At 53.2% G+C, this 26,190-nt stretch overlaps 2 protein-coding genes across 15 annotated transcripts in view; one reads left to right on the forward strand and one right to left on the reverse strand.

The window, feature by feature from the left end:
• The window catches only part of LOC119536588 (pregnancy-associated glycoprotein-like), a 72,453-nt gene extending 72,076 nt beyond the window's left edge, over positions 1 to 377 (reverse strand). The window contains 1 exon segment of the mRNA XM_037839441.1: positions 30 to 377. Within this exon segment, the coding sequence (XP_037695369.1) occupies positions 30 to 377 (348 nt within the window).
• Positions 1 to 26,190, forward strand: VPS37C (VPS37C subunit of ESCRT-I). 14 transcript variants are annotated; one of them, XM_037840319.1, is made up of 5 exons: positions 1 to 219; positions 17,834 to 18,004; positions 21,829 to 22,000; positions 22,639 to 22,721; positions 23,480 to 26,190. In XM_037840319.1, exons 2-5 carry the CDS (start codon positions 17,840 to 17,842, stop codon positions 24,209 to 24,211), a joined length of 1,152 nt encoding a protein of 383 aa, XP_037696247.1. In that variant the 5' UTR covers positions 1 to 219; positions 17,834 to 17,839; the 3' UTR covers positions 24,212 to 26,190. The 14 variants fall into 14 exon arrangements, with proteins under 14 accessions (XP_037696247.1, XP_037696251.1, XP_037696249.1 ...); XM_037840323.1 differs by having other exon boundaries at positions 17,834 to 17,932; positions 22,644 to 22,721; positions 23,480 to 26,186; XM_037840321.1 differs by having other exon boundaries at positions 17,834 to 17,932; positions 23,480 to 26,184.

The following is a 26,190-nucleotide window of genomic DNA, read 5'->3' on the forward strand; positions in this document are numbered from 1 at the left end:
TTGGCCGCGAGTGTGTGCGCGTGTCTGACCGTCTCGTAGGAACGCTGAGGCCCGCGAGGCGGGGCGCCCCACGTGGGAGCAGTACAAGGAGCGCGAGCCTCGGCTCCCGGCGCCCGGACGTTGGAGGGGGCGTCACATCCGGCGGCGGGGGGCGGGTCTCGCGGGTCCCGGAAGTGTGGGCACCGGCTGTGGTTTAGCCGGCGGCGGCGGCCCCGGCAGGTGAGTGGGGATTGGGGAGGGTCCCCGGCCCAGCCGCAGGGGGGGCGGGGCTGAGGCTGAGGGGTGGGGGCGGCGCTGGCGATGGCTTCCGGCGTGCCCCCGCCTGCCCGCCTCACCCCGGCAGAGGCCGGTGATTGGGCGCGAGGGGCGCGTGACATGCGTCGAGCGGCGGGCGCCCCGGCCCCCCGGGAGGGAGGGGAGGGAGCAGGCGCCGCCCACACTTTCCCCGCAGGTGGTGCCTCCAGTCTCGCCCCCACCCCCAACCCCTCTGCAGCCCCTCACCCCGTATTTGAGCCTCTGGCTGATCGCAAGTCAGGGGATGTTAGAGCCAGTTCGCCCACTGTCCACGTGGGGAAACAGGCCGGAGAATGGGGTCTCTTATGCCGCAGGGCACACGTGAGGCCGGTGGCAGAGCTGGGGTCTCAAGGAGAGTGGTCTTTGACTCTTTGGTCGGTGCCCTTTCCCCAGGGCAAGGAGCAGATGAGATTTTTCTTGATCGTTTTTCGGGACCCAGACTTGCACGGCCCAGCATCGCTGGCCAGTCTTTATCTTTGGACCTGCTGGGTACAGAGGGAGTGGTATATGTATGTCCAGCGTGTGCCCGGTTGCTCCACCTTTCCTCCCCGCAGCCGGTGAGGTGGTTATTTTCCCATTTTATGGGAGGCAAAAGGAGTTACCTGGGGCTATGGTGTGAGTTACGAAGGGTTGACCGCCCCTTGTTTCAAGGGCTTGAGCCCAGTGCTTTCTCAGCTACACCCTGTCTGGACTCAGTCACCCTAGGAATGTCCACCGTTAGCTCTGGAAACTTTTCATAAACTCACTACCCTTCCCTTTCCTGTTCCCCAGTTCTGGTGCTGCCTTAGGTCTTTTCCGCCCACTTCACTGACTCTATGCCCCTTTTCCAGTGGTCCCTGTTTCTTGCTGGTGCACTCACAACGCTGCCACCTCACTCTTGGGTGTTTTTTTTTTTTTTTTTAAATCAGAGCTAGAGCTGTTAGTGGTGACAGAAGGACTTGGGAAGGAAAGACTTTTCTCTGACTGTTGTCCAAACCTGCAACCCTACACAAGCCTGAACTCGGCGGTTCTGGCTGGGAGTGAGAACTGTTGGGATGAAATGTTGGATATTAAAGTGAGAGTCTTTGTTCTTGGTGGTCATGGTACCCACAAAAGCTTTTATCCTAGATTCCCTTGGAAACCTGGCTTCTGGCCATTTTGCAGGTGGCAGTAGCTCTGACTTTGTGAACAAATTGAATTCTCAGAACACATCCAGGAACGTGGCTGTCCCATTTTACAAGACGAAGGGAGACTTAGAGATGTAAGATAACTTGGCTAGGGTCCCAGCCAGTTTGTGACTAAGTCATGATTTTTAACTCATTGGTCCTATTTCAAAGCTCAGGTGCTTCCCCCTTTAGGATATTGCCTCTCAAATTCCTTAAAGTAGTTTTTCAAACTTGTTGGACCTTAAAAATCATCTGTGTTGATACAGAGCCCTGCCTCTGAAGATGGTTCCACCCATTTGGAGGGGGACCCAGGAATCTGTATTTTTAACAAGTGTGTAGGGTGATTCTCACTGTGAGGCAAGTTGGGGAAGCCCTGCCTTAAGGAGTGCCTAGATTTGCTAGGCCACCTGGAGCTTAAATTGAGACTATTTCTAAGGATTCTTGTTTTCCTTATTGCTTATTTATTTGGAATTTGCTCTTCTGTTGTTCAAAGGGCATTGAGGCAGCTAGCCATATGAATCATCCCTGGACGCTGTTGGCCAGTAGCAGTAGGGTTTTCCCAGACTGACATAATCGGGTCATTGAAGATCTTGTTTTAATCTGATTGGATCTCTGTGCGGAAATTCTGCTGGCAGTTTCCTCGCAGGATCTGGAGTTTTTGGAAGATTCCAGTTTCTTCCTTGCTGGTTGCACCATGACAGAGAGGCCTCTGTGATGGCAACAGTCGCTGAGGTTCTGTGAGTGTCAAAGTTGTGTTTACTTAGTAGGTGCTTGCCCACTTCATTTCTGTCTGCTTCTGCTTTCACTTACTGGGCAAACACCAAACAGGTTTGTTGTGGTTTACCTGGGGCTGACACATGGGGCCCCTGGGGCCTAGGATGGGCCTGAAAAGAAAGGGAAAAGAGGGCGAGTCTCAAAATCATGAACTTCCCACCTATAACCTGGCCAGGTAAGTCTAGCATGGAGGGCCTATAAGTACCTTTAGTCCCACTGCCAGTTTATCTGGTCTCTCTGTAAGATTACAGGTAGTAAAAGAGGCAAAATCAGCATTATAGTGTTACTTTTCCCCTCTTCTATCCCATTAACATTGATTTCCAATTTAGTTTATTTTAAGCAGAGGACATAACTTTGTATAACTTGAATTATTTTAAATTTACTGAGACTTGTGTTATGACCCAGCTTATGGTCTGGCTTGGTAAATGTTCTGTGAGCACCTGAGAAGAATGTGTATTCTGCTGCTGTCAGGTGGAGTGTGCTATAAAAGTCAATCAAGTCAAGATGGTTAGTAGTGGCATTTACCTCTTCCATGACCTACTAACTGGCTAGCCACTTGTTCTTGGAATAATTGAGAGGGACGTAGAAACTTTTGACTATTTGTATTTGTCCTTTTCTTCTTGTAGTTTTATCAGTTTTTACTGAGATTTTTTTGAATTGTAATATATATATTTTTATATAAATATAAAATTTCCCATTTTAACCATTTTCAACTGTACAATTCAGTGGTATTAATTATTTTTACGATGTTGTGCTACCATCACCATCTTCCCAAAATAAACTCTTTACCCATGAAGCGATAACCCCCCCAGGCCCCTACCCCAGCCACTGGCAGGGTGGCTTCTAATCTACTTTCTGGCTCTTATGAATTTTCTTATTCTGGATATTTCTTATAAGTAGAATCAGAAAACATTTCTCCTTTGGTGTGTCTGGCTTCTTTCACTTAGTTAATGTTTGCAAGGCTCATTCATGTGATAGCATGTATCAAAACTTCATTCCTTGTTATGACTGAACAGTATTTCATTGTATCCTGTTTATCCATTCCTCTGTCGATGGACATTTGAACTATTTCCACCTTTTGGCTATTGTGAATAATGCTGCTGTGAACATTGACGTACAGGTCTCTGTTTAAGTCCCTGTTTTTAATTCCTTGGGGTATAAGAATGGAATTATTAGTGGTAATTCTATGTTTAACTTTTTGCGGAACTGCCAAACTTTTCCACAGTGACTGCACCATTTTGTATTCCCACCAGCAATGCACAAGAGTTCCCACCTTCTACCAGCCTGGGTTGGCCAGAAATCAGGGAGAACAGCAAGTCTCATCATCTTGAATTTTGAATAAACTATTTCTGCTTCACCCTCGTATAGACTCCTGGGTATTTGGCCTATGTGAGCTCTTGCTTTGACCTTAATCCTGAACTTTTCTTAAGGGATGGAGGGATCATCTTGCTCTGTGCAGATTAGAAACTGTGTGGTGAGGTAGAGGACTCATGGCTGCAGATAGAAATCCTTCTCAAGTCATGTGAACAGTTGAGACAAAGCAAAAACAAATTAAACTTTGGTGGGAAATAGTTTAGGATTTATATTTTCAAAGCGGACCCTTGAGACAAAGGAAGAGGCTTCACCCCGTAGTAGGGCTATGTTTTGCTGCCAGGAAATTTCAAAAAACATGCTACTAAATAACCTGTTTCTTGACCATCATTATGGATGGAAGCTGAATGCTATTGATCTGTGTTACCTCTAGCCATCAGAGGTATGTCGCTTTGTTGATTGATGCTGTCTCGGGAGGAGCTTTAAATTCTCTCTCTCCCCATGAGAAAGGCTTGAGTTGCAGCGGTAAGAATGGGCTGAATACATGAGCTCAGCTGCTGTGATAAAAGTCGGGATAAAAGTCATTTGTGGCGCTCTGCCTGAGGGCTGAAAGATAGACGTTCCAAGACCTAACTCCTTTCATCCTTACAAAAGCCCTGTCTTGTGGAGAAGCATGGGGAGATTAAATAACCTCCCCAAACTCCTCAGCTAGTAAGCGCCTTCCAGCTTCTGAGCCTTTTAATCATTGGGCTTCCCCTGCAGAGTTGCCCACACATCCCAGGAGCTGAGGGCAGGAGGCACTGCTCGTGGGGTCTCTGGCCCCACTGGACTCTGGGGGCTGCAGAGCCCTGTGCACCTGGCCCAGGTGTTAGAACTAGTAAAGGGTAGTATTTATGGGGCTAGTATTCATTGTTCTGAGTTCTGAACATAAAAGGCCCTGTTATTTAGGCATCGAGTTGGAAAGATATCAGTAGCAATGACCACTTAACTAAGTAAGTTTGTTCCTGGAGCTGGACACTGTGTCTCTAGAGATGATTTGTCCTCACAGGGGGCATGGTTGATGTCGGAAATAAAGTGGTACCTGTAAGGGAATAAACGCTCTCTCGGTTCTGGAGGAGAAAAGAATTTATTTACAATCTTGCAAGATAGGGCGTCCAGCCAAACACATGGAAGGCTGGCGCGCCAGAGGAAGAGAATGGCGATGTTTAAATCTCCTACTCCTAATTCGCAAGTCCCTCCCCTGTTTCCCCATTGACTGGGTACTACAGAGGTTACAGCCTATCCGAGAACACTAACTAATTCATCTTTTGAGATTTTAATTTGTACAGCCAATCCCAGAGAGCCAACTAGCTCATTATTGAGATTTTGAACTGATTAGCCAATCCCCCCCCAAATTTTTATTTTGTTGCTGTGAGTTCCCGCCTCTGATACTACCTCATGTCTCTTTACATCAGGCAGATTCTCTCTTCTCTTTGTCTGGGGCTTGTTTAAACTGGTTTTGCCTCCATTTCCCTTATTCCATGCTGTCTCTATGTGAAAACGAAACTTATTCCTTTCTTACAGTTGAGAGGCAGGGTGGTCCCCTGGTGAAGGGCATGGGCCCCGAAGCCAGACTGTCCTGTTGAGAGACTGTGGGCAGCCCCGACACTTCTGTTTGTCCTATTTTCTCATCTGTAAAATGCGGAAAACCAAAGAATACACCTTGGGGATCCATGATGAAAATCAGGGAGCAACTGTGTATAAAGCTCCCAGTGCAGGGCCCCCAGCATGGCGAGCGCTCTCTAAGTGTTAGCTGGGGTGACAGTCCTCAGCCCTATTTTACAGATGGGACAGTGAGGCTTGGAGAGCGCTGAGCAGTAGTAGGTGGCAGAGCCTGGTGTGATCCCTGCCACCTGGCCACAGATCCGGCACTTTCTGCCCTGCTGCTAAGACATTCCTGTGAATGGGGACTTGGGCAGGGGTGGTTAGGGTGGGGATTAGCAGAGGTGAGGGGGCTAGAGCAAGTGTGTTCTGGGAAGATGCTTCAGGGGCCCCCTTGAAGTCAAGGGGGAGACTGAGCTTGGGGGTTGGTAGAGCTACCCCTAATCTCTGCCCAGGGCAGATCCTCTTTGATCTGTTCTGTGCACTGGGGTCTGGGATAAGGTTTTGTTTGGAAAAATAAAAAGTTGTCCCACTTGAAGAAAGAAATTGAGAAAGTTTGAAGATACGGTAGGAGTAGGGCGTGCCAGACAAGTGGGGAAAGCCCAGGGAAGGCGGCCTGCTGGAACTAGCCTGGCTGCAGGCGACTGCTCCCTGCTGGGGCGGGGGTGGAGGGTGGGGCGGGGGGGTGGGGCTGGGAAGGAGGAGATAGGCAGCTTAGGGGAAGCCAGAGGAGCCGGAAGCAGGGCTTTAAGGAAAATTAACCCATGGTGCCTGGCAGGATGATGGGAAGGAAAAGAAAGTAGAGGTGGGTAGACCTGTTTGGAGTTTGGGGCACGGCAGGGCTGGGCATTGAAGAGACTCCTGAACAAACACTCAGACAAAACTTGTTGGCTGGACCTCAGAGATGAGGGAGACGCAGGCATCAGAGAATGCCTGGAAGATGGGCACCACGTGAGAGCAGAAGCCGGGGCCACCAAGGGCAGGGGAGGTGTGGGTGGGGCAGCAAGTTTGGAGGGTAGAGCAAGGTGATGAGTGGGGGGTGAGAGGGTGGACTGGAGATGAGGCGTTTGGAGCCTGGGACAGCTGGAAGGCAGGTGAGATGAGGTCATCAGGTTTGGGGGGCACGTGTATAGGGATGGACCAGGTCATCAAAGGGAAGTAAGCCGCCAGGGCCCTGCTAGGGGCCCGCGGTCATGTCCCTGCACTGTGCTGGCACCCGACCCTGCGGGGCGGTTTCGTCCATGGAGCGGAGACGTGAATTACTTACCTGATGTCTCTGCTGCCCTCATTTGGCAGGTGTGCCACAGGAAATGGGTTTCACTTATCCATCCTTGGGTCCTCTCACATGAGGACTGACCTCCAGGATGAGGGGAGCCAGATGGAGCTTTTCAGTGGACCTGAGGGGTTATGTCAATATTTATGTGAAGATGATACTTTCCTCTGTAACACCTTGTTTTACATCTTGTATAATACATGCTTGTATTTGAGGACCTTCAAGTGGTTTGGAGCCTGTTTCAGAAGCCGCACCCTTTGCTTCCCTCTGGGTTCTGCTCTTTTGGAGTTGACTGTTCTCCAAACTGTCCCTAGCTGGGTGCTTGTCAGGCAGCATTTTATAAGAATTAGGTGTGAGGGTGTGTGTGAATTAATACCACTGGTTGCTTGCTAAGGGCCAGGCCTGCTGTTGGGTGGTTTTTTTTCCCTAGCATCTCTAGGGGTTGGCCTGTTTAATTCTCATGAAATCCTTATGACAACCCCATCCATGGTGTTGATGGTATTAGCCCCATTTTACAACCCAGAAACAGAATGATCCAGTCGAACCATTTGCACAGTCAGATAGTCAGTAAAAAGGTCAAGCTGGGACTTAAGCCCTAGGATATTTAGCTCCAATGCCTTGAACTCTTTCTACTGCCTTCCCTGCTATGTTAACTATTTAGCATGGGGGTGGGCTGGGGAATAGGTGGGGAATCTCCAACCCCAACTCCAGCAATTCCTTAGCAAGAATGAAAACTAAAGAAGTTTCCCTCCTGTGGCTTACACTCCAAATCATGGGGAAGTCTCAATTCAGTGGTGCTTTAGGGCAGGTGAGAACACAGTGGTTTGTTTTATTTTTCTTACCTTCTGTGGGAAGCCAGGCCACTCAACAGTCTGTACTGGGTGCACAGCTGGAGGCATTTGGGGAACAGAAAACTAGATCAGGTCTACAAATATTTCCTCATTAAGTGGCAGGATTAGGAAGTTTTCTAAGGCAACAGAAGGTGCTCTTGACTTGAAGGGTGGGGGATGGGGTAAGTTTGGTCTAACACGTGCGGATTGAATTTTGCATGTTGCCATGGTAACAACTTCTTAGGCTCCTCTAGGTGGACATAGGAAATTTATAAGAAACTGAGGGATTTTAGAGCTCCCCTTGAAGTGTGATTGCAGGCTTGAAGTAGTTGGCAAGTAAGGGTTGGCTGGTAATGGTGAGGACGGGAAGTGACTGGAGCCAGTGCTCAGAAGGGGCTTCCAGCTCTTGGCTCCCGGGTGTCAGGCACGGGCTGAAGCTGGCACCCAACCTGCTCACTCTCACAGTTCCATGTTACGATTCGGTAATAACAGTGATTGTGCTTGACTTAGTGTTGAACCCCAGGGATTTTGGGAGTCACCTCTAATCATCAGATTACTCCTACGAGGCAGAGTAATTTAGTACTTGTTCAGCGGGCATTTGCAAAGCGCTTTTCAAGGATGCTGTCAGTTCGTCTGAGCCATACAGCAGTCCCCAAGGTGGGATCATCATTGTCCCTACATTCCAGGTAAGGAAAACTGAGGTTGAGGGACTTGGTCAAGGTCACACAGTGTAAACCCAGGCGTCTGTCCCCAATTCTGTGGGTTTTTTCCTCTGCATCCTGGGGGAGAGGGGACAGTGAGCACCAACTGTTCAGACAGTTGGATGGGGGGTTTCATGGGGATCTGGAGGGACCTGCCGGCCTTACTGCAATCTCATTATCTCATTGCCCTTGCTGTTGAGAAAATGCTACATTTTGCTTACCATCTTTTCTTTTTTCCCCCTGTCGTTCCTTGTAGAGGATTTCTGGCATCAGTTAAAGCTGTGTTTTTGAGCTGAATACTTAGGCAAAGAGAGCCTCATTGAGCAAGAACCACTGGCTTTTTTTTTTTTTTTAATTAAGAATAGCTCTGGAAGGCTGCCCTGAATTTGAGCCCTTCCCAGCCTCTCCTGCTGGGGAGTGGGTGAGAGATGTCACCACCCTTGGCCTACATCCACCCGGGGCCTGTAATCGGCCTTTGGGCCTCGCTATCTTCCCCCTAGATCATGTTCAGGACATGTGGGACCGATTGCTGCAAGATATAAAGGAAAGGAAAGAAGTTGAGGCCAAGAGATAAAACCAGCCCGTCCAACTGGCAGTAGGCTTTGGTTTCCCCTCACCCGGGGCAGATGGGCTGTCAGGGCCAGCTCCTGGGAGTGCTGCTGGGTTGGGGTGTGCTTGGTGCCGCCCCAGCTCTCCATTTTCCCCTTTTGCCTCCAGACCTGCCCATACTCGGTGCTCTGGAGAAGCGGGGGCCCAGGACTCTTGTGAAATGTCTTTTTCCTCTCTCCTCGCCCTTGCGCCCCTTTTCTGTGGGATCTGTCGTCTCTGGAATGGAGGGTGATTGCAGCTATAACACGTAGCCTGTGGGTTTTTTTATTTTCTATTTTTTTACAACTTTGAATTGGTTACTGAAATTTAAAAATGAGCAGATGTCACATCCATCTGGGTTTCCAGCCTCCCTGGGACAATTGGCAGATGTGGCGAAGCTGGGCCCACCCTCCTATCTGCAGGCAGTGCAGGCTGGGGCTGGGCCAGCACGGGACCCCTTCCACAGGGCCGCACTCCCCGCCCGCTCGGCCTGGCCCTTGTGGGTGGCCGGCCTTGTGATCGCGGGTGGAGACAAAAGCTGCCGGGAAAACCAAACTAAAAAGAAAAGAGAAAGCAAGCCTCTTTCCTTCTTGGTTGTTAACAAGGAAACCAGGTGACAGGCTCTGTCTTCATTGGTGGAGGGAATGGGTAGTTTAGCTCATCCATTGCCTTTACCACTTCGTCCCCACCAGAGGAATCTGGAGATGGTCCCCGTGATGGGCTCTGAGTTGACACTGTCGTCCTGCTCTATCTGCGAGTGCCACTGGCCATGCCTCCCTCTCACCCCGGGGTCTGCCACAGCACACCCCCTTCTGTTAGGAACCCTCTCACAGTACATTTACGATTTGTTGTGAGGCAGTTTTGTTGTTGTTCTTCTTTATTATTTATGTTTTTATTTTTCAAACCAAAGTCAGTTCCTTGCGAGTTAGGATCAGGTTTTATATTTTACGGTGCTGTCTGGCTCAGTAAATACTTATGTCCCTCTCCCCTCACTCACCCTTTCTCCCTTTATTTGAGTCCTGGCATGGTTCTTGGTGCACAGTAATTGCTCAATCAACATCTTTTCCAAGAAGGAAAGAAGAAACAAGAATGCAGGTGTGAGTAAATGGGGAAGGCACCATTCTCACAGCCCTGGGTCTTGCCCCCCAGCCGACTGGCTGCTTCCCTCCTTCCCCTCTGCCCTCATTTCTTCAGCAAGTGCTGTTCAGTGCCCTCTGGGCACCAGCCTCTGTGCTGGGCGCTGGGAATTCAAAGGCAAATAGAATGTTTTCCAGGCCTCAAAGGGGCTTATCTCTGCTCACCGTCGAACACCTGTCTCCTTCCCCTCCCTCCAAACGGCAAACCCTAGGCACCACCAGAGGAATACCCAGTGGCCCCCTGGGCACCTTTGTCAGTGGACGGGGGCCGGTGTCAGGGCTCCGGTGCCAAGCGGCCGAGGCAAGTGGACTTGTCAGATGCTCTAGTAAGGAAAGCCCGGGGATTCCGTGTCCCCTGATTAAGTTCTTGTCATCTCCCAGTTCTTTGCTTTGTGATGTTTTTGAGGGCTGTGGCCACTTTGAGAAGTGCTGGTTTGGATTTATCCGTCGCGTTGGATGACTGGGAGTCTGAACTCTGCCAGTGTTCCCAGATGGCAGCTTTGTGGGCCTTGGGCAAAATATTATCCTGTTCTCCCTTCTTTTCCAAATTGCACACCCAGGGAAGTGCTGTCTGCTTTTGGCCTCATGGGGTGGCTCCTAGGGGAAGGTGATGTCTCAGTGATATCTGAAAGAAAGGCACTGGAACTTCCAGAAGTGGGGCGACGCTGCGATAAATCGCACAGGATGGCACTTGCCTGCCCGGGCCCGAGGTGCTGTCATAGGGTGGTGATGTGAGCCGCCCGCTCCAGCTGGGGGTGCTGAGGAGAAGCTGGGGAGGAAGCGTGCTTGCTGGATCTTGGACAGCCCTGTCACTAAACTCAGGCCCTCACCACACCCCTGCGATGGGCACAGCAGGCGGGGAAAAGGCCTTTGTGAAACCAAACTCCAGAGGAGGAAAAGGACTTGGGCCTCTGATGGATTGATTCCCCAAGTAAGCTTCTAGGACCTCGGGCAAGAAATCACCTTCCTGTCTCTTTCTGGCCTTGGTTTCATCTCTGAAGTAGGTTTACTTATGCCATATGCTCATTTCACTTACTAGGGTGATGTATAAATTACCAAGGAGTTTGCAAAGGGCTTTGATCTTAGAAGAAAGGAGCTGTGTGACTGTAAGAGATTGTTGGCCCATTCTACAGTTAAGGAAAATTGAGGTTCCTAAAATGAGAACGTTTGGCTTCCAGCTGTTTGGCACCCTTGGGAGTGGGGCCCTGGGCGCACTTCCTTCTGGGAGGAATGGGGACGCGTGGCTCTTGTAAGGGCTGGCAGCACCTGGCGAAGCAGCAGAGGGGCCAGTGAGTCGAGGAGGCAGCTGGGTGGGCAGAGCCCAGTGGAGGGAGTGTCAGGCTGCGGTCGGGACCCTAGGTCTGACATCCTGTCTTTGATCACTACAGGCAAGTTACATGACCACTCTGCCTTTATCTCGCTCCCTGAAAAAGGGGCGAGGCAGAAGCATGAGGGATGTTGAGGTAGAAACCAGGGACCGTGGAATTAGAAGAGTGGTCAGCCCACAGCACACAGGGGCTCCTGATGTGTCAACTGAAAACCTGGTGTGTCCCAGGAGGCCCCTTCCCAGGAGGATTGAGGATGGCAGAAGAATTCGGACTGGCCGTGAGAGTCCATTCTAATGGAGGTTAACCTGTCTATACACTGAAGGTGTTTCATACCTGAAATTCCTGAGGCATCTGAAATGTTGTGTATGGCTTATTTTGACGTCTCTGCAACAAATGGAAATTGATGCAGGAGAGAAGCTTTTTGTGACGTGAGGACTGAGCTGTTTTGCTTCTGAATTTGGTGGGGGTCCTCTTTCCCAATCAGGAAGTGGCAGAGCTAGGAGAGACCCTCCTGCTCTTCCTTTAGTCTTTCAGTGGGTCGGTGAAACAGGCCTCTGAGGGAGCTCGGGGTGTGTCCTCGGCACCGCTGAAGGCTGGACGGCTTGTTCCCCTCAGTCTCCAACCTCCTCCTGCCTCCTCCTGCTCATTTCCAGGATCTTCCATTACAGTTTGCATATTCCAGGGAGTTGTCAACTCAGATGTCCCCTTGGGTGGAATCCCTCCTGCCTTGGGTCAGAGCCCCCAGCTGCTCACTCCAGCCCATTGGTGCCACATGGCAGGGGGTCCCAGTGTTTCCAGATCTTTCAGTGTTTCAAGAGCTCCTGATGTGTGCATTTTAAGGTGAAAGTTCCCATTTTCTGAATCGTGGCTCCTAGCTCCTCTGGTGTGGGTGGGATCTGGCCTCCAGGGTGCTTGATAGGGACCTCCTGAGACTGTTTCTGCAGTTCAGGAATGACCTGCCCATAACCCAGTCCTGAGGCTTGGCCCTGAGACGCAGGAGTGTGACGTGTGCAAGCTGAACGGCTCGCAGTGTGCTCTTCAGGGTCTGCTGGGTGAGTTTTCCAGGGTTGCCTGGGGAGCTGGAGGCCAGAGGACTGGGCTGGAAAACCAGCTCCAGAGCAGTTGGTACCATTTTGGGGTCCAGTGGACCCCACAGGTGAGGGGTTGGGGGTTTCCTAAGAGGTTTGCGGCTGTGACCCGTGGGACTAACCGTCGAGAACGAGAGCAGAATGTGTGGCTTCCCTCTGTGCATGGGGAGGGAGAGCTGCCTGCCAGAAGGGCCCTTGGGAATGGGGTGGAGGTTGTGGAGTATTTGGCAAAAATGAGACTTGCTCTCACTTTCATGAGTGTCTGAAGACAGTGCTTTGTTCTCAATTTTTGCCTTTGCCACCTCAGAGCCTGATCACCTGGGTGAGAGGAGGTGAGTTAGAGGCAGTTCTTAACTTGGGAAGGAGAGAGAAGGGTGCGACTTAGATGCTCAGATGTTGATGTCCACTGCTACACGGAATTGACTAGTACTCGTGACCCACTGATGCCGGGAACTCAGGCCTGCAGACTGCCGGGAGGAGGGGACATGGCTCAGGGACTGACCCCCCGAGTGTGGCTAGTGTGGCTACAGAATTGAATCCTGTTCCCCAACTAGAGGCTTGACGTTCTGGGGGCCCAATGCCAGGGAAAGGATGGGCCAGTTAGGCAAGGTGGTAGGTTTAATTCATTGCCAGCTTTGGATTGAATTCTCACAGTGATTCTTTGGTGATTATGCAGATCACTGGATACATGTTACAGGGATTTTTGCCACAGGGAGTGCAAGGCACTCAAAACAGAACCAGGTGTGGGGGTTTATATTCCAGAGGAAGAGTGCCTTTTAGGATGGGGGTAGGGCGGGGTGGGGTCTGAGGAGGTGTGGCTAATAGTCCAGCAGGCTGCACATGTTAGTGCACCCCAGAATTATCTGGGGAGCGAGCTTGGTTGCTTATTTATTTGCCATCATTCTTTATTTAACCAAGGAATATCTCCTTCCTTGCTAAATACCCACAGTCACATGTTACCAAACTTTAATGGTGTGTTACATCCTCAAGAGTTGCTGCCTTTCCTGTCCCTTGCGAAAGCAGCAGCAGAATCACGCAGCTTTCAGCCACGTCAGTCCCCTTTGCATGATCTGGGACTTCCAAGCCGGTAGGGAGGGGGCCTGGGAAGATGGCTTTTCCTCACCGTTATTTGCTTTCCCTGATGCATCCAGCAAATGCTCAAGTTCACTGCAAGTTCATGGAGGAGGGCCTTAACATTCTGCATCCCACAGAGGTCTAGAGAAATACAGAGAAAATACAGAGAAAATAGTGCAGAACGTTCTCCGATACTTGAAAGTTTGTATCAATTAGTTTGTATTTAGTCTTAGTATGTAAATATTGAGAGATTTATTGTAGGAATTGGTACATGTGACAATAGGGATGGGCGAGTCTAAATTCCCAAGGGCAGGCCACAAGTTGGGAACAACGATGAAGATTTCGATGAATTCCCCTGGAGAAGCTGGCTGGCTGAAGTAGAGGTAGAAATTCTTCCTTCTGGCGGCTGAAATTAGCAGGTCTCCTTTTAAGGCCTTCAACTGATTGGGTGAGCCTTCTCTCATTGCCAAGGCAATCTTGTTTATCGCTTGTGGGTGTAATCAACTGTAGATGCAATCAGCTGACTCATGACTTAAATCTACACAATACCCTCACAGTAGCAGTCAGGCCAGTGCTTGCTTGACCACACAACTGGACACCATAACCTAGCCAAGTTGACACATAAACTTAGCCATCACAATGATTTACAAAGATTTTGTTTTGATAATTTTTCCTCTGATAGATCAAACATATACCTTTTTGGAAAAAAACTGTCTGACAAGGGCAAGGCCACCAGTGAAGCCTGTCCTTTTGGTTGCTTGTAGGGTGGATCCTAACTCACTGCCTCCTGCTCAGGAGAAGCTCCTGGTGCCCTCTGGGGGGCCCAGCGCCGACCCACATCTGGCTTTTCCCCGACCATCCTCCACACATGGTGGGGTCTCCTGACCTGGAGGAAGCCTGACATCGTGGCAGCATCGTTTTCATGTGACCACCCTCCCTCCCCCGTGGAGGTGGCCAGATCTGGGGCTGGCTTCTTGTGAGCGGTGGCCCTGGTGTCCTGTCCGTTCATTGTCTCGAGGCAGGGGCCCACGCTGATGCTGCCTCGATCAGCGATGCTCCTTGTCACAAGGATGCACATCCAGAGCTTCAGTTCCTGGAGGGAAAGACACCCTCCTCACCCGCCCTGTTTGGTGCACCTTGGCATCCCCTGGGCCCACGGAGCTGAGCCAGCGGCACCTGACGGGAAGTGCACCCAGTGCTGGGCTCGCTCAGTAGAAATGGCAAAGGCGGGGTGGGGGTGGGGGCTGTCGAGCCACCTGCATTCTCCTCCTGCCCCTGCCCTGGACCGGCCGACAGCCCCTTACTCTCTAGGTCCTTTGCTTTTCCTCAGTCCAGTGGGTCTGCACCCACCTGAGTCCCCTCAGAATGTTTAAGAAGGGGAAAGGAAGACAATAGATGCCACACTAGTGTGACATGGGTAGCTTAGTTAAAATAAAGGTTAAATTAAGGACCCTGGAAATCCTGAAGCTCTAGGTTTGGAGCAGGGTTGGGACTCTGGTTTTTAAACAAGGGCTCTGAGTGATTCTGATGCCCCTGGGCTGGGTGGGGGCACTTGTACTTCCCAGCTGTGGAACCTCGGGCAGGTGACTTCACCTCTCCCAGCCCCTCTGGAAGGCTGGGGTAGCAGGGTGCTCCCTGGCTGAGGCGAGGGTCATCAGAATGGCAGATACGTCATGCTTACAATGGCCCAGGCATGGTTCTATTTTACGGATGAAGAAACTGTAAAAAGTTAAATAAGTGGTTAAATAACAGCCAGGAAGTAGCAGAGCTGGGATTCAAACCCAAGAGGGCTGGCTCTAGAGTCTCTGCGCCGAACCTCTAGGCCGTGGTTCTCAAAGTGTGTTCCAGGGAGCCCTGGGGGTCTCTTTTAGCCTTTCTGACTCTTTCTCTCCTGAATACACAGTGTCGTTTCCAGAGGTGACATGACACATCACGGTGCTGTCTTCTGGTGGCTTATGGAATACATGCTTTTGTGTTTTCTTGTGTCTTAAAAATTTCTCACATTTCGTTTCTAATATGGCTTAAAACCAGTAGGCATATTCCATGTAAACAAAAGCTCCTGGGGTCCTCAGTAATGCTTAGGAGTAAAAGGGATCCCAAGACCGAAAAGTTTGAGACCCGCTGTGGGAGGCTGTGGTGCCTTAAATGTGATTCTGGTTACGTGTCTTGTGTGGCCTTCCTGGGGTTGGTGGCAGTGGAGAGTGAGCACCTGTCCTGGGGGCTGGCGGCTCTGCTCGAGTTCTCCATGTGCCCAGGACCCCTCCCCCCACAAGTGAGAGCAAGTCCTGAGCCTGCTCGGCACGTTTGCAGCTGGCACCGCTGGCTGCCCTGCTTGGGTGTAGTTAGCTGGCTGCCCCCTGCAGCTGCTTCTTTACTCAGCCTGTGGCAGGCAGACACCTTGCTCCATGGCAGGGCCTTCCCTGGGTGGAGCCACTCTGGGCACTGCTGGAGGCCTTGGGGACAGTCGCCAGCAGTTGCTGAGCCTGGCTCTGGGCCGCCTCACACTAAGCCAAGCCCTTTGCTGCATTTTCTCATCAACTCCATGCACTCACCCTAGGAAGGGGGTGCTGCTGTACCTGTTTTACAGGAGGAGAGCCTGAGGCTCGGGGAGGTTCAGTAACTTGTGCAAGGCCCCACGGCTAGGGAGTGGCTGGGCTTGGGCTGGGACCCAGATCTGTCTGACTGGGGCCCGTGCCCCTGCCGTGTGCAAGTACCCTCATATGTTGCTCGCTCGACCTGCTCATCCTGCTTGCTGCTTGTGGCAGATGCACTTCGGTTTGCAGTGTAAACACTGTGTAATAGCAGTTTGCTTATTAGGACTTAAAAAGCAAAAAGTCTTGCTTGTAGCCTTACCTTCTTTCCTCCATGTTGTCCCTCCCCTTGCCCCCTAGGGTTCTGCTTCATCCCCACATATTTGTAGACTGCTGTATCTCTAAAAGCCCCAGCTTTTAGATCAGGGTTTTTGGAGCAGCAGGGTGAGGGGTGGAGGAGGGCAGGTTTGAATTTTGGCTCTGCCCTTGGCCGGCTACGACTTGTCCCACCTCTCTGAACCCCCATCTGCAAATGGGACGACTACTGTCCTGTGCAGTGCCCAGGAAGCTCCCACAGCAGGTGCTCGGCAGCTGTGGCCTGCATTGCCTCTTGATGGGCACAGAGCCGTCTTGCTCAGAATCAGGCCCAGAACCCCCACATGGATGTTTCCAGGAGGGGCTGAATTTCCAGGCCTGCCCTGGCCTATTGAGGCGAGCTCTGTGGACTGGTCGGTGGCTTCCCCAGGGAACTGGGGGGTACCCTGTGGCTGAGAATCCCCACCTTGGAGGTCAGGGTATATTCAGCCCCAAGGAGATAAAATATATGCTGATGAAGTGGATAGCGTTTTATCAGTGGGGTGACCATATAATTTGTTGTCTAAGCCAGGACACTTTTGAGCATGTAAGGGGCCCCTGTTAATAGCAACATGAGGCCAGGAGGAGGAAACAGGCTGTCCTGGCACCCAGGAGCACGTGGTTGCTGTTTATCGGTTTCTCCTTTCACCTTTCTGTCGACCCGAGGAGATGCCATTCCCTTCCTGTTACAGGTGGGGAAACTGAGACCCGGAGATAGCTGCTTCTGTCCACATAGCTGCAACCCGAGTCCTCCATCCCACACTCCTTTTCCTGGGCACAGAGTCATTACGTGGCCTTGCCCTGGCTGAGCGCTGGCCTGGGAGGCTTGTGGGGGATTCTAGCTCACTGCTGTGTTGGACTCTTCTGAAAACGAACATAACCTTTGCTATCAGAGAAAACCAACGTGAAAGGTCCAAAATGCCAATCTAGCAAAAAGAAAAACTGGGAAGTAGAAATCAGCAAAGAGAAAGACTAGGTAAAAGCCGAGATCCTGTCCGCAGAGAGGAAGCGGGGCGGGGCGTGTGTGCTTCCTCCCCTGGGTCCCTGGGGTCCCCTCCCGGGCCGGCTGTGACCAGGCCGTCACTCAGATGCTTGCTGTCCCTCGGGCGGGGCGATTGGGAGAGGACGGCGGAGACCAGCCCTTCCGTCAGAGCCGACGCTCTCTTTGGGTCAGTCACCTTTCCCCCTGCTGGCCTGAGAGGCCAGTGCGATTTTGTTTCTCTGCTCTGACGAGGATGCACATGTGACAGGCTGCTTCTGTGGCGCGTGGAGGGGCTGCCGGTGCCCAGAATGCTTGAGAGAAACCTGGGGCGGTTCACACGCTAAATATAACCAGCAGCGACACGCTTGAGGCTGCGAGGGGGAAGGCAGCAGAGCCCTCGCATCGGAGGCTTGGTTGTGTTTCTGATCGGGACAGATGGCATGGTGGCCTCCGTGCCCGCAGGTGGCCTTGGGCCGACTTTGCTCTCCGTCCCCTGCTCCTTGAGGAGCTTCCCCCGCCACCGCCAGGCATTGCCGGTTTGCTCTTCTGGTTGCCGAGTGCTTTCACGTGTCCCGTCATTCACGGTTTGGGTGGAAGGAGAGGCTCCTCGGGCCCTGGGCAGGGACAGGTGATGGGCAGGAATGTGCCCCATGGGGTCCTCACCCTCCTTGAGCCTCTCATGGGAAGACTCCAGTTCATTTTTGACAGGCAAGATATGTGGGCCCATGGTCACTTCCCCACGAGCTGCTCCTTCCTCACGTCGGTGTCTTTCTGTGTTCCCAGGGAAAGATGGAGATGCTGAAAGACAAGACCTTGGAGGAGCTGGAGGAAATGCAGAATGACCCAGAGGCAATTGACCGGCTGGCCCTGGAGTCCCCTGAGGTAGCAGGAGGCCACATGGCAACCCGGGGAAGGCTGGCTGATGGGACCCACAAGCCCTTTTTAAGGATGCCGGTTTGTTGGGAGTTTTGGACAATTTTCTCTCCCTTTTCTATGACCTTTGCCCTGGTTTGGACCCAGGCAGGGGAGCCCCTGGGGTTTCAGGCCATTTCCTAGGCCCTCTCGGAGTTCTGGGGGGTGCCAGGGAGTCCGTGGCCCTCACCTGGAACCTTCCGGGGGCTCTGAGGAGTCCCACACTGCTATTCTGGCTTGACTGTGGAGGCAGTTCCTGGAAGCTCTGGTCCTGTTTTGTATCCTCCTCTCCCCAAGGGCCTTGTCTGGCCCTGTATCTCCAGGCAGTTCTAAGACTTCTGGGAGCCATTCTTGGCCTGCGACCTGGGCTCATCTCTGGTTCGATTCTGTTTCCTGTTGGGAACTGGTACCTTATCCTCTCAGCTCCTAGTCGCAGAGTCCTCACGAGAAAACAAATCATCTTTCTGCACGTGTACAGAGCTGTTTACTTTTTAAAGGGCTTCCCCTGCCCTCCCCATCTCCTTTGACTCAGTGGCTCCCCTGTCAGGTGGGAGGGGTCAGGCCGTGGCCACCCAGTTGCACATACCCAAGGTCACCCCTTGAGGGGCTGCAGCTGCCCAGTGCTCTGGAAGCGCACGTATGTAACAATACACCTTGTGTTAGGGCAAGATGCGTGCACAGATAACTCTAGAATTTCCATATACTGCCCTGCTATTAATAATCTCTAGTGTGGTATGTTTGTAACAATTCATGAGAGAACATTTTTATAATTGTATTATTAACTGTAATTGAACTATTAGTTATAGTCCATCATTTACAATAGTGTTCACCGTATTATATCGATTAGCATTTGGGACGTGTTTTTGTTTCCTGGTGAACAGGTATGGGGTGTCCCTTCTGTGAATTTGCAATATGTTAAAAATCAAAAACCAAATAATGAAGCGACTCCCTCTGGCTTCTCCACTTTTCCTCTTTCTGGAAGGGGAGGCCCAGCAAGGCTGTGTTCACTCGGTCCTGCCAGGGCCCTTGCTGCCCCTCTCCTACCCCCACTCCCTGCTTAAATGAGTGACATTGACCGGGGTTGGCGGGGCCGATTGTTGAGTCGAGGAGCCTTCCTGGCAAGCCAAGTGGTGGGGGCCCGATGCAGTGAGTCCTGCCACCTTCCAGCCTCATCAGCACCCTCAGCCGAGCTCTCGGAGCGAGGGCTGGAAGCAAAGCTGGGTCAGCCCCAGGCCGATGCACGGGGGTCACGAGGCTCTGGGTTCTGCCCGGTGCAGGCTCCGTTCCTTCATCTTCCATCGCTTCGGCATGTGTCTTCACTGAGTGTTTCTTGGGTCTGTCTAGAGGGCGGTGGTTATGGGAAGTCCAAGGCCTGCCTCTAAGGTGCCCAGGGCTCCTTCAGAGCAGGGCTTTACGTGATTATAATTAGTTGACTTCCAGGATAAGCAGGCAAATCTACTCTGTGACCAAGCAGAGAATCCCGGGAAATACGAGTGGGCGAAAGGCACTTGAATTTTGTGGTGTGCAGCTGGGCCTGACCAATCGATCTGAATTCTCTGAGGGAAAGATACTCACATGGATCAAAGGGAAATGAAGCAGGGCAAAGACTTGACTAGGTTTTCTATCATGGACTATAAAAACAGCTGAGTCATTGCGGGATTGTGAGAAGAGATAGGAGCTAGTTTAGTTTGGGATGTGGCTTTGGAGAAGGATTAGTAGTGGCTCTCATCTAGTAGCAGAGTGTAGACAGTGGGGTCGAAGCTGGCTGGGCAAGCCCTTTAGGGTGGTGCTGGAACCGGTCATGCTGAACTCCCATGAATGGCTGGTGGGCGGCTTCGGAGTGAACCCCCAGTGGAGGAGAACCATGGAGAGATTTTGAGGAGGCTGTGGGGAGAGGGATAGAAATAGGTAGGACAAGGTTTAGGGGAAATGATACAGCGTAGATTGATTGCTTAAGACCCAGTGAAAAGGCAGTGGAAGTATACGGGGACCCAGAGGATCTGTGGGGCCCCTCCAGGGGCAGCTGAGTAAAGAGAACCTTCCATGGCTGATAAAAATGAGATCGCAAACAGCCACATTGTCATCCCTGAGACAGCGAGTGGCCAGAGAGGGTGCTGCCCAGGAAGCCCACCTGGGGGGCCCAAGGCACCAGCACAGGCTCCGGCCTGGGCAGACCCGAGGGACCTTGGCTGGACCCCACGACCCTGAGCCCAGTGGCATCCCTCTTTCCAGTCTGGGGCACATGGAGTAGGCTCCTGGCCTGTCCCGGGGTGCAGAGCTTGAGTCCCATGGCCGGCTGTCAGCAGGAGGGCAGGTTTCCTGTGGAGCCCTGGTTTTCCATGGACTTCCCCACGGGCTTCCTGCCTCTTGCGGAGGCTGACCCAGGCCGCCTTGGTCCCGACGTGAGCTGAGCACAGCGGGTGAGCTGGGAGCTGGCCTGGCCGAGCTGGGCCCTGAGCCCTGAGCCCTGGAACAGGGCCGAGTACTCTCCCTTGGTGCCGCCATGGCACTGTGGCATGTTGTCCCTACTTCCTCAGGGGTGGCGAGTCTGACTTCCCTGGCAAATGGCCAGATGTCAGGACCTGCCTCTGCTAGGAAGGGTTCCAGGGGCTGCTGCCTCACCAGCTAGTAGCAGCAAAACCCTGGCTGCAGGGACGGAGTGCTGCTCGGCTCGGGGAAGTGTTTTCAGCAGGGCACATCCAGGGGCACGTCTGAGGCACAAAGGTTGGTGTTGGGGCCTCGGGCTGCCACTTCCTGCCTGGCGGGGTGCTCTGAAGGGCACACATGTGGCCGAGGAGGCAAGGGCAAGTCTCTCCTGAACCAGCACCGTGGTCTGCTCCGGGCTCCTGCTCCCTCACTCCGCAGGGTAACTTTATTTTGGGGTCTCACTGTGTGTCTGGCCTGTCCACCTCCATAAGCCTCTGGACTCTGAAGCTTGGGGATAAGCAGTTGGACTTGGGGATTTTCCCCCTGGAAAGCTCTGGGCCTCCCTGGACCTTGTGCATCCCACGGGACCTGACAGTTACTCACCGTGTGACTGGTGGCGGGTTATTAATGTCCAGTGCCAGTGTCCTGTTTGCAGGGGCACCCACCTTGGGGGCTCCTGGGAGGGGTAAGTGAGGCGCTGGTCAGAGGCTGTTCGGGTTTGCTAATGCTGCTATTTTGTAAAATACCAGAAATGGATTGGCTTTTATAAAGGGGGTTTATTTTGTTACAAAGTTACAGTCTGAAGGCCATAAAGTGCCCAAGTTAAGGCATCAACAATCAGGTACCTTCACTGAAGGATGGCCATTGGCATCCAGAAAACCTCTGTTAACTCGGAAGGCATGTGGCTGCCGTCTGCTTGCTCCCAGGTTGTGTTTCAAAATGGCATTCTCCAAAATGTCTGCTTCAGCTTTCAATGGCCGTTTTCAAAATGTCTGTCTTAGCTGCTCTCCAAAATGTCACTCTTAGCGCCTCTGTGTCTGGGCCTGTGAGGTTCTGTTTAAAGTACTCCAGTGATCCAATAAAGACCCACCCTGACTGGGTGGGGTAACACCTCCATAGAAATAATCCAATGGAAGGTCTTGCCCATAGTTGATTGAGTCACATCTGCATGGAAACACTGAAACAATAGATTCCAACCTAATCAACACTAATACATCTGCCCCACAAGATTGCATCAAAGAACATGGCTTTTTCTGGGGGGCAGAATATGTACAAACCAGTACAGAGGGCTTTGTCGAGGTTTGGACCCAGGTTTGTCTGACTGGAGCTGAGGGCTGAGTATTGCCCCAGTGTCCCCAAGGTGAAGACTCCGGTCCAGCCTACCGGGAGGTGAGAGGTGCTGGTGATTATCCTCATGGCCAAGTGTCCTGCTCTTTTAGGTCCAGGACCTGCAGCTGGAACGGGAGATGGCGCTGGCCACAAACCGGAGCCTGGCGGAGCAGAACCTCGAGTTCCAGACTCCTCTGGAGATCAGCCGCTCCAACCTCTCGGACAAGTACCAAGAGCTCCGGAAGTTGGTGGAGCGTTGCCAGGAGCAGAAGGCAAAGCTGGGTAGGGACTGCCGGGCCCCAGGAGCACGCTCTAAGGTGCTCCTCTGTTCATTCAGGTCCCCCACCCCCAGGACGGGAAAGGGCTGAGGCTCGCCCTTTTCAGTGCTTTACATACATTTTCTCACAGCAGCCATTAAGGGCAGGTACTGTGGTTCGTCTCATTTTAAAGATAAGGGACGCTCAGAGAGATTCAAGGACTCGCCCAAGGTGACATAGTTAGAATTGGTGGAGTAGGGATTTGAATCCAGAGGGCCTGTGCTCTTATTTAGTTGTCAGTGTAGACAGCTCGGCTTCCATCCTATGGATCTGGTCTGGGGTCTCTGCATCCTGGGCTTGCCCTGAGCGAGGATGGGTGGGGCTGTTCTGGCCTTGACGGGGCGCCCAGATGGGTTAAATGACTTCCCCCTGTGCTGCAGAGCAGGAGTGGGCCCGAGTCCTCCCCACTTCCCGGGCTGGGGCAGGGGAGACTGGTTAGCCAGGCTCTGGGCTGGGCTCGGTGGGCTCCTCTCTGCTCAGGGAATCCCCCGAGGGAATCCGCAGTAGGCCCCGGCATGGTGGCTGGGCCAGACCTCATGGAGAGCCTGCGACACCGTGAATCAGCAGTCACTTTTGAAACAGCAACTTTTCTGTCCTTCCCAGAGAAGTTCTCCTCAGCTATGCAGCCAGGGACCTTGTTAGACCTCCTGCAGGTTGAAGGCCTGAAGATTGAAGAAGAGTCTGAGGTGAGCTGGAGAGTCAGCACTCCTTCTTTGAACAGGGGTCAGTGTCTGTGGCAGGAGCCCCTGTAATTAGCACCAGTTGTCTGCAAATCACGGGAGGAGCTTTCGGCAGGTGGCAAAGACGAATGACACCTGTGGTCCCAGTGGAGGCTCTTTTGGATGCAGATAAGAAACTCAGTCTCACCGGCAGTCACCAGTGAAAATGGGTGACAGAGGGCAAGGTCCAGGGCACCCAGGACAGAAAGAAAGGCGGTGCAGTGGAAACTCCCGAGGGGCTGACTCCAGGCTCCCTGGCCACCTCCGTCCTCCCTGGGTGCCTGGTCTCTCTTCTTCCCTCCGGGCATCTTTTCAGGCTCTGTGAGCAGACTGGCTGTCTGCTTCTCTGTACTTGGGTGCAAGAAGCTTTCGGGCTGACGTGCACTAGTGACCGAGTGGTCAGCATTTGTCCAGTTACTCAACACACACTGCAATGTCCACTGGGGGCACAGTGCCAGGCCCAGGCGGGTGCAGTCCCTGCCCTCTGGGAGTTGACGTCCTAGAGCGGGGGACAGATAATACAGACAAGGACTTTCAGCATGGCAGGCAGTGGCGAGGGTTGTCGGGAAAAGTTCCCAGATGGGGGCAGGGAAAGGGTAGGGAGCAGCAGGAGGCAGGCCCGGGTGGGTGGCTGTGGCTGGTTCTGACCTGGTTCTGGCCCTAGGGGAGCCAGGAGGTCTCAACCCAGGCAGACCCCTGTTGCCACGGAACCTTCTGTCTTCCAGGCCATGGCTGAGAAGTTCCTGGAGGGCGAGGTGCCCTTGGAAACGTTCCTGGAGAACTTTTCCTCCATGCGGGTGCTGTCCCATCTGCGCCGGGTTCGCGTGGAGAAACTCCAGGACTTGGTGAGGAAGATGCCTGCTGCTTGCCAGGAGCCGGCCGGTGATGCCCGTCCACCCCGCCCGCCACCCCCCCTGCGCCCGGCCCTCCAGGCGACGCCCCCTGCGGCCGAAGAGCCGCCACCGCCACCAGCAGCCACACCTCCCTACCTGCTACCCTACAGCCCATCCCCTGGCCTGCCTGTGGGCCCCGCTGCCCAAGGGGTGCTCCAGCCGGCTCCTTTCCCCGTGGTGCCCCAGCCCCCCTTTCCCTATAGTGTGCCTTTGGGCCCCACTTACCCGCCTGCTCAGCCTGGAGCCAGGGCTGCTGGGGGCTATCCCTGGTCCCCACAGAGGAGCACACCACCCCGACCAGGCTACCCTGTGGCCCTGACGGGCGGCTCCCCCTCCGGCCCTGGGTACCCCTCAGCTGGGAGCCAGGCTCCCAGTCCTGGTTATCCTCAGCAGCCCCCCTACCTCTCAATAGGAGGGAGACCCCCCTACCCGACCCAGCCCCAGCTGCCGAGCTTCCCAGGACAGCCCCAGCCCACAGGCCACCCGCAGCCCCCCTATCCCACAGGGCCCACCCCTCCCTATGGCTTTCCACCACCTCAGGGGCCTGCCTGGCCAGGGCATTAGACCCCAGTCTGGCCCTGGGCCCCTTCCTGCTTACACCTGTACTGCATCCTCTGGCCCATCTGTGGTGGAAAATCAAGGTTCCGGTAGGAGCAGAATCAGCACACCCCGTGGACATGTGCTGGTGCCCAAGTTGTAGGCCCTGAAGGCTCCGGACTGTTTGGCTGGGTGGGCTGTGGCAGACTGTCAGCCCTTGGCCTCCAGCCGCAGGGCCTCCTGGGGAGCCCCTCCCCTCAGAGACTGGCCCCTCTGGTGCCAGCCGCCTGGGAGGGCAGGACCTCTTCTTGGGGTCTGAGCAAGCTTGTGCGTGTGTTTGTGAATATCTCCTTGAGCCTGCGCCCACAGACACGTGAACCAAATGCAGACTTCTCTCAGCGATGCCACGGCCCGGGTCTCCGGCCCTCTGTTTATCCCCATCCCCTGGGATTTGGTGATTTGACGTGGTGCCCCACACTGAAGGCTGCAGCTCTTTGGGTCTAGGGTTGGATGAGAGGGAGAGCTCAGAGTTAGGGAGAACACTGCAGGATTTCCAAGTCCCATAAAGCCATAACGTAACTCTAATAGCCTGAAGTCAGATAAGCTGGTCCTGTGTCCTGGGGCAGTGAGAAGGCTGGGCAGTGTGAGGACTCACCCCAGACTTTGTCCTTAGGCATTGGGGCTCTTTTAGGAATGGAGGGCTGGGTTGCTTCCCCAGCCACCCTTCTTGGGGGCCCTCCACTCCTAGTTGACTTTTTCTGAGGCTCAGCCCACCTGTCCACTCTTTAGTGCCTTGAATCTCATTAGCAAGCAGCCCCTTCTCTGCACCTCCTTCCTCAGGACCCTGGGTGTACTCCCCTGCCCCCTTATCCCTTCCTCAGACAGACATCAAAAGAAGCCCCAATAGTCACACCCCAGATGGTGCTTTCCAAAACACCACCGTGTATATTTGAGCCCATTTCTTTGTCTCCCTCTCGTCTTTGGAATGTAGGTTCCGAAAGGGTGGGGAATGGGACCCCCCTCACAGGCTGCCTCCAGCACAGGCAGGGGTTCAGGCCTGTTGATTAATGAGGTAATTGCAATAGACCAAAGGGTTGTGATGGGGAGCACATGGTGTTTCAGATGTGAACTGGGTCTGGAGGGAGACCCTGGAGCTGCTATCTGTTAGGAAGTTGTATGTGCCTTGAAACATTCACTCCTCGTTCACCCAGCATCTGCCGGGCCTGGGAGTGCCAACGAGGCAACTCGACCCACGGGTGCCAGCCCCTCCCCGGTCTGCGTGCCATCAGCGGGTGTGCGTGACAAGAGGCCGGGTTCGCGCTGGAGGTCCCTCACCAGCTGCTCTCGCTTCTCATAAGTTATTTATAAAGGGAACTCACTAATGGGCTCTACCGGTTTGTGTGTGTCTGAGTGGGCTGAATACTTGCCCGTATGCTCAAATGATTAATCGCCATAATAAACTTTGATGAGTTCCACGTGGTGTGGTGGCTCTGGTGGCTCTGGAGGTGGGGATGTGGCTGCTTGCGGGCCATTGATTTTTCTCCTGCAGCTTTCTGTATAATGCTCTGTTGAAAGTCCTCTTTGATTCAGGTCCACAAAGTGCCATCTCGGGATTTCATCTGCCAAGCTGAAGCCCCAGGGCCTGGCCCTTTCATCATTTCCCTTTCCATGCCTGCCCTTTGTTTTCCTTCTTGGCCTTTTCTGGAGCCTGCCCTGTCCTGGGCCCAGGGAGCTTTTGTCATGCGATACCACAGGAGCCCACTTGGTGGGGCCCTGGTCCTTGGCTTCGCTTGGAAGGTGATGTGTTCCTGCCACCTGCTGGGCCCACGGAGGAATGTCCCCTTCCCCAGATGGGTCCTTAGATCGTTTCCTAAGCTAGGGTGCCGAGCTGGCCGTGGAACCAACCAGTCTTCATCGCCCAGCCCGGGTTCCCCTGAGCTCTGCTGCCCCTCTGGTTATCACAAAGTTGGGTAGGGGAGACCAAGTCTCTAATGGACCCTCAAGTG

The sequence above is a fragment of the Choloepus didactylus genome, chromosome 6 (genome assembly GCF_015220235.1).
Source record: "Choloepus didactylus isolate mChoDid1 chromosome 6, mChoDid1.pri, whole genome shotgun sequence".
NCBI lineage: Eukaryota > Metazoa > Chordata > Mammalia > Pilosa > Megalonychidae > Choloepus > Choloepus didactylus.